This window comes from Parambassis ranga, chromosome 4 (assembly GCF_900634625.1).
Source record: "Parambassis ranga chromosome 4, fParRan2.1, whole genome shotgun sequence".
NCBI classification, from domain to species: Eukaryota; Metazoa; Chordata; class Actinopteri; family Ambassidae; genus Parambassis; species Parambassis ranga.
Genome location: NC_041025.1, coordinates 12531907 through 12545247, shown reverse-complemented (window position 1 = coordinate 12545247; position 13341 = coordinate 12531907). Strand labels below are relative to the sequence as shown.

Sequence of the window (13341 nt, the reverse complement as noted above, 5' to 3'; positions counted from 1 at the left end):
AGAGGCGGATGTCTCGCACCGTGGGGACAGTGCATGCCTGGATGTGAGTGTGTGCAGGAAAAGTGGCTCCTGCTGTGTGACAGAGAATAAACGGCAGCTGCTGATGAGGATTTGAAGTCGTCCGTCGTTCAAGAAAGAGGAAGATTGTCTGTCACTACTAAACCGCAGGTACTGAAACATTGATGAAGACCACGACGGACTGTGAGACCGATCGTCACCTGGATTGTACTTTAAATTTAAATAGAGCTATTTATGCGGCTCCTTTACAGCGATTACATCTCCAGTAGCCTATGTGTTTATGTTGTCTGCTTGTTTCTCTTTGACAGGTGCTCAACACAGAATTATCCACCCATCCCTGCTGATGGCAAAGGTAGGCGGACAAGTGTGTTTGCCTACAGCTCTACATGTAGTTTTATTAGTGTTGTAAAGTAACATACTACAAAATGCAACTGTTTTTACAGCTACTAATTAAATAGGCGGTAATAAGATTAAAATATAAATATATGATTATGATAATAAATTGATAGAATTTAACATATTCATCAAGTCTACAATATAAAATGTAAATGTCTTTCGTACTCCCGATTAGCTTGTTGGCATAGTTGCTAGCTTGCAAACCGAGTATGTAGTTAAGAGCTTAAAAAGGTGATTATCAGAACTTTACATCCCTGAAATTAAAAATAAAAAAGCATTTATGCATGTGTGTTTTGTTCACTCTGACCTTTAAAAGTAGTTGTAGTTTGGTTAAACACTTACTGGTTAAAGGGCTAACAAAAAATAGCTTTGTAACGATGTTGGCTAGTTTACTAAGCAGGTCTAATTAACAGGCAAAGCGATGCTATGTGTGATAAGTGTGACAGATTGGTTTTGGACAATTTGTTTCTGTCGAGAAATATTTATACTAAATTAAGAGTTTGGAATATTCTAAAGAGAATCACTACCTTTAACACTTTTAGCCAATGTCTCATTAAAATTCTCTGACCAATTGTTATTGTCTTTACAGTAGAATTATTTCTACTTTAGATAAACAGGAAATGTTTTCTGTTTGAGTGAAGCAGCTGTCCTTAGGTCTGATGACATTATATGTGCTTCAACTTTTTTCCTCTGCGTCCTCAGATGAGTTGGGCTGCAGGTACGCAGTGTGTAGCCAAGGGTGACCATAGGAAATCCAAACCTGGAGAACTGGTGTACCACAAAGGAGACATTCTCACGATTATCGACACAAGCATGGTACTTAGCATCAGCTTTACAGAACCTGTAGAGTCTGTATTAGAGTCATTAACATTTAAGATGGCTTTGCTTTTTATTAGAGGAAAGGACATTACAAGGCCCGACACAACACCACAGGAGAGGAAGGACTCATTAACTCCAGCAACGTACGGGAAAGAGAAGCATTACGAGTCGATCCCAGTCTCAGCCTGATGCCGTAAGTCACACATAGTCACACTTGTCTGTTATTTTGCTTTGGTTAACCTTTTGTCAGGTGCTAGATATGCAACAGTCTGTGGGTTAATCACACGCCAGCTTCCTTTTTTGAAGTGTGAACAGCTAAATGTGTCACTGGTGCATTCAGGTTTTGCCTGTTGACCTGCGTAACACTGTTGACTATTTTTTATGGGTGTTGGACTCACTGTTTCTTGCTTCCCATTAGCTGGTTTCATGGGAAGATCTCCGGTCCAGAGGCAGTTAGTAAACTACAGCCGCCTGAGGATGGCCTGTTTCTAGTGCGAGAGAGCATCCGCCATCCTGGTGACTATGTGCTGTGTGTTAGTGTCTCTGGAGAGGTCATCCACTACAGGGTGATATATGGGGACAACAAGCTGACCATTGACAACAAACAGTACTTCTACAACCTTATTGATATGATTGAGGTAGGAGTGACTGTAGATTATTTTATTAGTCTAGTAAATGTATTTAAGGCACAACTTCCAAGGTATAAGAAGAATTAGAATAGTCTGTAGCTTACAGAACAACTGTAAAATAATCTCAATGAACACCTCAAGCTAAGGAGTACTGGAATCAAAATGTAAGCAATTTCCCCATTGTAGGACTAATAAAGGTATTCTTAATCTTATTTTATCTTAATCTTAATGTTGCTGGATTGTTTTTCTTTTTAGTTAGACTCTAGCCAGAAATAGCCTCTCAAAATTCCAGTTCATAAATAAATTAATCTATTTAGTCTGTAGCTTGCCCCTTAGGCCCACAGTACAGAAACAGTAACACAATTCAGCCAAAAATTGTCAAAGCATTTCACTAAAAACACAGCGACAGTTTAGTGTGGGGATCTCCATAGTCGATAGATCACACTCAATGAACTTTGCCACATTTGTCATTGACGCACTAACTCTTGTTGTATTCAAAGCGTGGTCAGCTGATAAAACTCATCAGTATTGACAGCAGAGTACAAATATATTTATAGTTCCGTGAATTTTATAAAGTGCATCTCTTTTGTGGTTTATCTACATCCAGCCTGTGTTTGCACAAGGGTGCGCTGAAAGCTTTGCTGGAAATAGACTCATCAGAGATGGCAGCTCTGGCTCAGCAGCATCTTATCAGAGAGCCACAGATGGCTTCAGGCCTGAGTCAGAGTCACTCCTGCAAGGAAACAGAACAGTGAACATTTGACCTGAAACATGTCATTGCTGCTTTGCCTTGGTTTTTACAGACCATTGACAAATAGTAAAAGGGATACAGTTTTGTTGTGCACATTAGTGAAGCTTCTCTGGTGACTTCCTTTGTTTTATGTAAGTCACAGTCTCACTGCCTTGTTATGATGGTCTTATGCTATTGTTTTGTCATTTCATATCTTATAAAGAATGAATAGAAACTGTGGGAAAATCTGAGTTCAGATACACAACAGCAGAGATGACAAAAAATATCAGTTGTAAAGAACTGATCTGTTGTTGTTTGTTTCTCTGTTTCCTGCAGTTCTATTCTAAGAACAAAGGGTCTATTGCTACAACTCTGCTGAAGCCTAAACAGAAACAGGGAACCAAGTCAGCTGAGGTGGAGCTGTCTAAATGTAAGCAAGACGTCAGTGTCTGTGCTGTGACTACATGAAGGGGGCCTCTTTGTAGAGATGAGTCATTTTAAGTGTGTCAGATATTATTAACAATCATAAAAACACAAGTCTGTCCTCCCAAGCTGGATGGCTGCTGGACATTACAAAGCTCACACTGGGAGAGAGTATTGGAGAGGGGGAGTTTGGTGGTGAGTATTCCTTTTATCTTTGTATCATTACAATGCTTGCAACAAGTACCAAGGTTGCATTCCTCTGGATAAACACTGTGTGCGCCTCGGACCTTCAGCTGTTCATGAAGGAGAGTACATGGGCCAGAGGGTGGCAGTGAAGACCATCAAATGTGATGTCACAGCTCAGGCCTTCCTGCAGGAGACCACTGTTATGACGTAAGTTTGAAGGTTTTCTCTACGTGACCCTTTTGTATCTACTTGCAATTACTTTTTTTTGCTGTTAGACTAATTGTAATATGGATTCATGTCTTCCAGGAAGCTGCAGCATAAAAACCTGGTGCGGTTGCTGGGGGTCATCCTTCACAAAGGCCTTCACATTGTCACAGAACTAATGACAAAGGTATGGTTAACACATAATTTAACAGAATAGAATAAAATGGACTTAGTTAAGTACTTTATTCATCTCAAGCTGGGAAATTTCACTGTTACAGGCACAGCATACTAAACATAGATCTCTAAAGGTAAAGAGAACAGTAAAAATATTAAATACAAGAAAAAGGAGTAACTCTTAAAGAAAATATGATCTAAATTAAAACAAATATTAGTAGCAATGAGTAATATAAACATGAGTAAGATACAGTTAGTGTGGTTAAAAGATGTGCTGGAATATAAATACCTACATGTTGAATGAAGCAGAAACTTCACAGGAAGTGAAACAACCCGTGTTTCCGATGCTAAACCAAAAAAGACTCTCAAGGTGTTTCACTGTTTTAATTTAGAGGTAATGTAGTTAACTCTCTTACATGAAGTTTTTTCTGCAGCCTTACCACCAGCAGCTAATGTGAAATCACAGTCTTCTTTATCATTTGTCTGTGTTTCAGGGAAACCTTGTCAACTTTCTCAGGACGAGAGGGCGTTCAGTTGTAAGCTCAGTTCAGCTGCTGCGCTTTGCTCTGTGAGTTTCAACATCACAAAGTACTGTTAATTATTCATTGTATTACATAGTGTGTTTTTAATAGTTGATGAGGATGTGTGTATTTTTTTTTGTGTGTGGTCAGTGATGTGTGTGAGGGGATGGAGTACCTGGAGTCTAAGAAGCTGGTTCACAGAGACTTGGCAGCACGTAATATTCTTGTCTCTGACGACAACGTGGCCAAGGTCAGCGACTTTGGCCTGACCAAAGTGGACTCCAAGGTGTCAGATAAAGCCAAACTGCCAGTCAAATGGACGGCACCTGAAGCACTGAATAAGGAGGTGAGTTTGCTGTATCAATAACAAGTAATCTTAACATCTTTGAAAGGTGTAATGAAAGGTGTAGTATGTTTTTGGTTGCCTGTTATTCTGTATCCTGTTCATTGTGTTCTTTTATTCCTTTTTGCTAATCCTGCCCTCCAGTGGTTACTTACCAAGAGCTTCAGTCATTGTTGTGTTTGCTGTTTACAAATTGCTATCTGGGCAGTGCTAACACATTTTGGACTGACAGCAGTCCAGACTCTCCTACCGACAGCCAGCTGGACAGCTTGCTACCTGCAGTAAATATCCCTGTGTATAATACATACACTCAACAAAAATATAAACGCAACACTTTTGTTTTTGCTCCCATGTTTCATGAGATAGACTTGAAGATCTAAACTTCATTCCAGATACACAATATTACCATTCCTCTCAAACATTGTTCACAAATCTGTCTAAATGTGTGATAGTGAGCACTTCTGCTTTGCTGAGATAATCCATCCCACCTCACAGGTGTGCCACATCAAGATGCTGATCTGACATCATGATTAGTGCACAGGTGTACCTCAAACTGCCCACAATAAAAGGCCACCCTGAAATGTGCAGTTTTGTCTCACAGCAAAATGCCACAGATGCCACAAGCATTGAGGGAGCGTGCAATTGGCATGCTGACAGCAGGAATGTCAACCAGATCTGTTGCTCGTGCATTGAATGTTCATTTCTCCACCATAAGCCGTCTCCAAAGGCATTTCAGAGAATATGGCAGTACATCCAACCGGCCTCACAACCGCAGACCACGAGTAACCACACCAGCCCAGGACCTCCACATCCAGCAGGTTCACCTCCGAGATCGTCTGAGACCAGCCACTCAGACAGCTGCTGAAACAATTGGTTTGCATAACCAAACAATTTCTGCACAAACTGTCAGAAACCGTCTCAGGGAAGCTCAACTGCATGCTCGTCGTCCTCATCGGGGTCTTAACCTGACTCCAGATCGTCGCCGTAACAGACTTGAGTGGGCAAATGCTCACATTCGATGGCGTCTAGCATGTTGGAGAGGTGTTCTCTTCACGGATGAATCTCGGTTTACATTGTTCAGGGCAGATGGCAGACAGCGTGTGTGGCGTCGTGTGGGTGAGCGCTTTGCTGATGTCAATGTTGTGGATCGAGTGGCCCATGGTGGTGGTGGGGTCATGGTATGGGCAGGCATCTGTTATGGACGAAGAACACAGGTGCATTTTATTGATGGCATTTTGAATGCACAGAGATACCGTGATGAGATCCTGAGGCCCATTGTTGTGCCATACATCCATGAACATCACCTCATGTTTCAGCAAGATAATGCACGGCCCCATGTTGCAAGGATCTGTACACAATTCTTGGAAGCTGAAAATGTCCCAGTTCTTGCATGGCCAGCATACTCACCGGACATGTCACCCATTGAACATGTTTGGGATGTGCTTGACCGGCGTATACGACAGCGTGCACCAGTTCCCACTAATATCCAGCAACTTCGCACAGCCATTGAAGAGGAGTGGACCAACATTCCACAGGCCACAATAGACAATCTGATAAACTCTATGCGAAGAAGATGTGTTGCACTGCATGAGGCAAATGGTGGTCACACCAGATACTGACTGGTTCTGAGTCCCCAGACCGCCAATAAAGCAGAAACAAAATGCACATTTCAGGGTGGCCTTTTATTGTGGGCAGTTTAAGGTACACCTGTGCACTAATCATGATGTCAGATCAGCATCTTGATGTGGCACACCTGTGAAGTGGGATGGATTATCTCAGCAAAGCAGAAGTGCTCACTATCACACATTTAGACAGATTTGTGAACAATGTTTGAGAGGAATGGTAATATTGTGTATCTGGAATGAAGTTTAGATCTTCAAGTCCATCTCATGAAACATGGGGGCAAAAACAAAAGTGTTGCGTTTATATTTTTGTTGAGTGTAGATTGTTGCTGCTGTTTCTTTTCATTCTGTTGATCATTTTTGTTGAATTGTTTTTCTCCTTTTTAAAATAACCGTCTTCCAAATTGTACCTTTAGCCATGCACTTAAAATAGTATCTATGAAAATGTAGCAATACACAGATGTTTTACAATGTTCTCATAATAAACAGGTATTCTCCTGATCCTTTAAATATTCATCAGTTAATCAGCAGCATTAAATGTTATATGCCGGACTTAAATTCTGTACTTAAACATATTCAGATATTAGAGTTTAACTTCTTTTTGGCTTTGCAGAGTTTTTGGAACAAATGTAAAAACACAAAAAGTTACTATATTTTACTCATAATGAATATTTATTCCCATCATTCAGAAATTCTCCACAAAGTCAGATGTTTGGAGTTATGGCATTCTTCTGTGGGAGATCTTCTCATATGGTCGTCAGCCGTACCCCAAGATGGTATGTACAGTAGATATAAGATGTGTAAGTGTGTATTGTCAGCTGCAGCAATGTGCCCGCTGGCTTTCTTTCCATGATTTAAATTAGATCATTGATACCTCTCTATCTGTACAATAAATATAACTTAGCTTATATTTTATTTATCTGATCTGTACAAGCTCTGCTTTAGGTTTTCTTGATGCCCCATTCAGGCCAAGCAGTCAGGAAAGAGTGTCAGGCTTGTTATGTAACTGGTATCCTGTCATGCTTAGACTCACTTCTTCGTCATGGAGGAGGTGTATTGGTAGTAAAGCTTCTAGGCCAAGTGGTCAGATTTGTCACTCGATGTCGTCATCACTCGACTTACAGCGTCTGAGCAGGAAGCCACTTGAGGCCACGCAGATCTTCGTACTACGTCATTGAAGACAGAGATTTAACAGGCAGTCTCTGTGACTGGATAACATGCAGAAATAATGTCATTGTTCTCAAGGTAGTTAGGCAAATGAGTTTAGGAATGTTCTGTGGCAGGAAGTGGAAGTTACCTTTGGAGGGGTCAAAGCAGGTGGGTGTTCGTGTTAACAGTTAAGAGACTGGTAAAGTAGTTAAAGACAGCTTTGTTGTCACATTAAAGTGTCTCTCGGGTAATCTGACTGCTGAGGTGATTTATAACTTGGCAAGCAGTTCAGTGAAGACGTAAGGATCAGCAGGATCAGGCAGCATTAACAGGACACTTAGTTCTACACACCTTCTATGTCTCTTTTGCACCTTACTATGTGTAGTGTCCTTTTAAATGCAGAAGATTACCTGCTAGTTACAGCCTGTTTAACAAATACGGATGTTGATTTATTTGGGTCAAGTTCGTTTGCCCCTCAATTAAACTCTGCACCTGATAATTTGTTATCTGTTGGCAAAGAGCAAACCTAAACACTACTGAGAGAGAAGCATGTGCATGTGCAGTAGTAAATAAATGTGTGATGCCACCTGCAATATGTTGACAAAAGGCAATTGCATTAAATTTCAGGGGGAAGACTTAACTGTTGGTCAAGATTTGGTCAGGTCTAGAGTTAAAGTTAAGCAAGTGGCTTAAGGTTTGAGTAATCCTACAGGAAATTAATGAAAGTTAATGTAACACCCTTTGACGTAATGGAAACAAGACTGTGTGTGACAAGTATGTGTGCTGTCTATTCCCTTTAAATGGCACAACCAGTGTCACTTACGCACAGAAGTGGAAGACAAAGTCAATCTCAGTTTAGTAAGTGGTTTCAGAAATGATGGTCTTTTTCCTTACTATCTGAGAAATGGCGAGGACATGGTTGCAGGGTGATGGGATTACAAGGGGACAATACTAAATGAAATCATAACTATCAACATGCATTGTGATCCAATCATTTAAACCTCTGAGGTGGTCTGAGGCATATTTAATGACATATAGTATTTTAGGTTAAATGCTAATGTTTACCAGTTAATCCCAGTAATACCACACTTTACATTGACACATTGACACTAGTTAATAAATTATAAATTATAAAATTATTATAAATTATAATAAAAATTACAGATCAGTGTTTCTGAATTTGTAGAACTGGAACTATTTTGTAGTTCTTTACATTTTTTCAGTTTAGCTAACCTTTCTTCTGGCAGCTTCTAGTGTTGATATCCAACCTAGTAAACCCCATAATGCGAATATCCTTTCAAGGTCAGTTTTCTAGATCATACTGATTTTTCCTTGTGTTGCTCCTGTGCTGTAGTCTCTGAAGGAGGTGAAGGACAGAGTGGATGGAGGTTATCGCATGGAGGCTCCAGAGGACTGTCCTCCTGGGGTGTACTCTCTGATGAGGTTGTGCTGGGAGGAGGAGCCTCGCAAAAGACCTGGCTTCCACAAGCTGAGGGAGAAACTTGAGCGGGAAATGAGTAAACTTAGCCTGGGCACTGAGGCAGAGTGTCATGAAGGAATTGGGTCTGGATCTAGATGCTGATCTTGGTCTTGACTTTGTTGGTTAAAACATCTTCTACACTCATCGGCGAGAAGAGAATATACTGAACATGGCTTTTGAGCAACGTAAAACTTGGGAAATCAGAAGCACGGTCGCTTTCCGTTTTTTGTGCAATGGAAGCAGCATGTTCCCACATGTCTGTCACTGGGCTCGTTCACCACTTTGGTCCAGACTAAAAGAAGTCAAAAATGACTGGATGGATTACTATGAAGCTTTTGACGTTCTTCTTCCTCCATTGCACCACCTGCAGGTTCAGACATACATATACTTCTTAGCATGAATAAATAACTTCAGTAAACCTTCCTCTTGGGTAAAGAGTTCATTGTGAGCAAACATTATTGCTGGTTAATAATAACATACAGGCATAAATAATGTTATACTATGTTACTTGCATGTTACAATATAAACTAAATATTATAGACCATAATTGTATGGCAACAGCATGGTCACTGTGCACATGTTGGCATGCTCACATTAGCCTTTAGCTGCATCTGCTATGTTGTAAATCAACATTCAAAAGGACACAAACCATAGTTAACACACTTTTTTGTCTGCCACACATTAATCCATCTAGTAGGCATCATCCTAGTAGACAAAGTCCAGTATAATCCATTTCTCTGTAATATGTCCAAATGAGTCAGAAAGACATGAGGCACATCATTAACATGGTAATGTTGAACACAGCTTCTGTCTCACATCGTGCAGCTTTCAGATCTGCAGCTGAAAATAGCCTCCAGCAAATGTTGTTTATTCCTTGTTGAGTAAGTCTGTTAAAAAAAGTCTGTTGTTCTGATTTTAAAGATTATTCTGTTTTAATACGCACATGAGCCCCAGACAATAGATTGTTGTATCTTTGGTTCTGTGAAAGACACAGTGTGTGGATGTGTCTTTCACTTTTTTAATCTGTGTCCCATTCCTGTGAACCTGATCAGGATCTTCAAGAGGAAAAATGTCTTGTTCATATTTATTATAAAAATCAGTCATTGCTTGTTGGTCCAAACCTCTGTTCCTTGGATACAAACTCACAGTTTAAAGCCTCCAAGATGGATTATTGTGGGCTCTTTCCGCTGTTGTGGATTTTTTGGAAAAACCAAGAACAACATAACTACCTTGATAAAATACTGACACAATGGTATTCATAGCCAAACGGTTAAAGGAGAGAAATCTACATATAGGAATAACCTAACGCTGTTTCGTGACGTCCAGCTCACTGGACAGAATGCTTGGTGCATGCTTTGATTCAATTCATTCAAATGTAATTTCTTTCGTAATACTAAATCTGTGGAAAATGCAGCAGTATTACTACTTCTTTCATCCATGTTTTGATTTTGAAATCACAGTAGTGGCTTCATGTTATCCACCATCCTCTTGGGACTTTTAGCAGGTACAGAATATTTTGTACTTTCATATCTTGAATGAAAAGCAGATGCTCACATGTTCTGTTTATTCACTCAGATCACAATATGTGACTCAAAGAAGATGTTAAATGACTGTTTTTAACCTAAACCAGTTTTTAAATATCACCACATAATAATGCTTTTTTGGATTACTATTATGCCACAAAACCAACTTAAAGATGTAATTTATTTTAAGTCTACATAAGCCTGGTATTTGTCAGTGTCCCAGGAGATGGAGCACAAATTGAGGCTTCATCCTTTGTCCCTTGTTATCTCACAGTGAGAGCGAGCATCCTCTACAATTTGTTCAATCTGATGTGTATTTCTGAGGCACACTAATGGGATGACCAGCAATTTTCTGCACACGGATTTATAGAGAAGAGCCAAAAAAAAAGATGATAAAATTTTGCTTCCTTTGCTGTGGATGAAAGTGGGTGTGCTCACTAATGGAGACATTTCAGGACACAGCTTTCATCCTGGCACCCATATGTCAATGGTTGAGCTGAGACCTTTTTCTTGGAGGGTGTAATGCCTTCTAAGTTGCGCTTTCTACTAACACTTAGCAAACAGCTAATCTCCTGAAGCATACAATGCCAGACAATGACCTGGCAGCTGTTGCTTTTATCTGTTCCTAAAGAGAGGATGCAGACAAACAATGCAGTCCACATATCGAAGGACTGTAATGAAGAGAACATCACTTAGAGGTTAAAGTGTTGACCTTTAACTTCATACACACTGTAGTCCTTCAGTAGAGCCATTATAATTGGATAAAATGTTATGGCATTTATGTTGATATGTTATTTGTATTTGTACAGGATGACTGGCTTTCAGGGTTAGAATTCAGCGAGGAGACAGACAAACTAAAAGACTTGTCAGTTTAACTAAAGACGAGCTCTTAATAAATAAAACAGGTTTCCATATAGTGAACTAATTGGGAAAAATTTTCGGGCCATTCGGACACTACCTCCTACCTACCATTTTCTGTCACTGTCAATTACGTCATTGCTGTAGCAAATAAAACGTGCCGATCTCTACCTGCTGAACATAGTCTGTTATGATTTGTACCACTATAAACCAATAAACGTTTCATGGCAAACATTAATAAAACAAACACAGTGGGTCATGTTAAATTTGTTAAATGGATCGTTACATTTGTAAGACAGGTAACTTCTGTTCCTGTTCTTCTCAGTGGTCCATGCAATGCATGGCAGTACATATCGCTAATTATAGTGACCATCGGATGGACACTACTGTAGTAGAAAAAACACTAAATCAGTCTTTTCTGTTACATTAACTACTGTCCATGTATAATGTTGTTTGCTTTGATGTGACTGAATAATGTGTACGTGACAGAGAGGAACTGTGTCTGCCCTATAAAAGGTCACCATGTCGCCAAGATGTCTTTGCTAGGATAACATCCCAGGATAAGATTAGGTGTAAGGTTAGATTCGTCTTTTGTGACGCACATGAAGGGTTTAAAAGATGTCTGCCTCTTGCTCGGCGGAGAACCACAGAGAACTGTCAAACCTGTGCATGTAATAAAACATAACTTTTCAATAATCAGTTTAGAATCTCTCCAGGATCTCATGCTACTTTTCATGATGCATTGTGGAAAACATGGGCCCTATATGGGGTCTAAAAATTCTTCCTACACATTCGGACATCACTACAAAATGGCGAACGCACTTTAAAGGGCCATATATAGTGACTAGGGAGTGATAGCGGAAACAGCCAAAGACAAAGGCGAACATAAGACTCAAACACACAAGGTTAACAGGATACACACAAGAGGAAGTAAAGCAGATGAGGACACAAGACTTTCAAAATAAACCATGAAACATACAAACATACTAAAGTGACCAGAGAACTAAGGCTTAAATGCGAACAAAGCCAAATGAACACAGGATCATGACATGGTCTGTTGAAGCAGACACTCTCTGTTTGGTGAAGTGCAAATTCTTTTATTTTCTTCATTTTTATTTCCTCTTTGTGTACATATGTTCATATACATACTCTAAATAAATATAATATTCTTTAAACCCAGATGTTGTTCTGTGCATCACACTAGATAATTGTTACCCTATTATGAGGCTACCCAATTGTTTGTACGCTACACGTGCAACAGTGTGAAAAGCAAAGGCATGGCCTGACTTCTAGGAGCTAATCTAGGCAAAGTTTAAGTAGATTGTGGTCTGTTCAAATGGTCTAAGGTCTAAACTAAAGCAGCAAACCAGCTGTCTGAGCCAATAGAGGCATTAGAAATAAGATGCTCTTCCTAGAAAACTGAAAGCTGTGCAGCTGCTCATCCCTGTGCAGCTGCTTTTTGAGAGTCATAGTGTTGTTTTTGTTGTTGTTATGATTATCAGTTAGTAAAAACATTTCACTTCTTGTCCAGGGTACTGGCAGCATTTTTGAGCTGGGTATTTATGGGAATATCATGGCTGAGGGATGCCCCCCATTAAAACTTTTACTGTATCAACTCAGATCATCTTTTTATCTTTACTTCAAACTTCCCTTACTTGGCACAAGACAGATGTTTAAGCACATGTGTAATTTATGATGGCTGATTTCAGTTAAATTATAATGACCCAGCATGCATAACTGCTGCAGCCATCTTTGGGACGCATGTATCTATTTTTTACAGTGAAAAGATGTCTGCTGAGATTCAAATGCAAAGGATATTAGCAACACCAAATGTTTTGGCATTGGGATCAATAGTCTTGCCTGAGTTCAACAGGTTTGCTGACTACAAATGTGTTCATTGGGGGCCTAGCCCACAACGAACGGTGTGTAAGTAGGTCAAGCTTAGATCTGAATGAGTCGTGGACTGAGCTGAGAGATTTTTCCAAACAGGGATATGAGTAAATGAGCTCTTCATATAAGTGCCTCTGTCACAGTCTGCTTTTTTCTGTGGATATTTGTCTTTCTCTGCACCCAACCACTGCTTCATAGACGGCTAGAAATTATTTTCATGTAACTTTTTCCTACAACTACCGTTTCAGAACTGACAGTACAGTTTTCCTTCTGAGTACTCTTGATAATTTGATGATATTCTGCTTGTGTATCAACTCAAACCACCACTGGACCACCACTCCTCTTCATAATCGTCGAGTCGTGCTTTTCCTTTCCG

The 13341-nt window shown here is 39.9% G+C and overlaps 1 protein-coding gene across 2 annotated transcripts; it reads left to right on the top strand.

The window, feature by feature from the left end:
* The first annotated feature begins 1 nt into the window (after position 1).
* Positions 2-12018, top strand: matk (megakaryocyte-associated tyrosine kinase). 2 transcript variants are annotated; one of them, XM_028404536.1, is made up of 13 exons: positions 2-168; positions 327-370; positions 1117-1230; positions 1311-1426; positions 1652-1871; positions 2929-3022; positions 3145-3210; positions 3309-3408; positions 3508-3592; positions 4074-4147; positions 4251-4446; positions 6755-6841; positions 8569-12018. In XM_028404536.1, exons 2-13 carry the CDS (start codon positions 362-364, stop codon positions 8794-8796), a joined length of 1389 nt encoding a protein of 462 aa, XP_028260337.1. In that variant the 5' UTR covers positions 2-168; positions 327-361; the 3' UTR covers positions 8797-12018. The 2 variants fall into 2 exon arrangements, with proteins under 2 accessions (XP_028260337.1, XP_028260336.1); XM_028404535.1 differs by having other exon boundaries at positions 2-225.
* Positions 12019-13341: the final 1323 nt, after the last annotated feature.

What these genes read in the sequence shown, in the direction of transcription:
- matk (XM_028404535.1), top strand. Translation starts at nt 183, where the DNA reads ATGAAGACCACGACGGACTGTGAGACCGATCGTCACCTGGATT. An exon ending in TGAGGTGGAGCTGTCTAAAT is followed by an intron (nt 3,023 to 3,144) that starts GTAAGCAAGACG and finishes TGTCCTCCCAAG; the next exon opens with CTGGATGGCTGCTGGACATT. An exon ending in GTCAGCCGTACCCCAAGATG is followed by an intron (nt 6,842 to 8,568) that starts GTATGTACAGTA and finishes CCTGTGCTGTAG; the next exon opens with TCTCTGAAGGAGGTGAAGGA.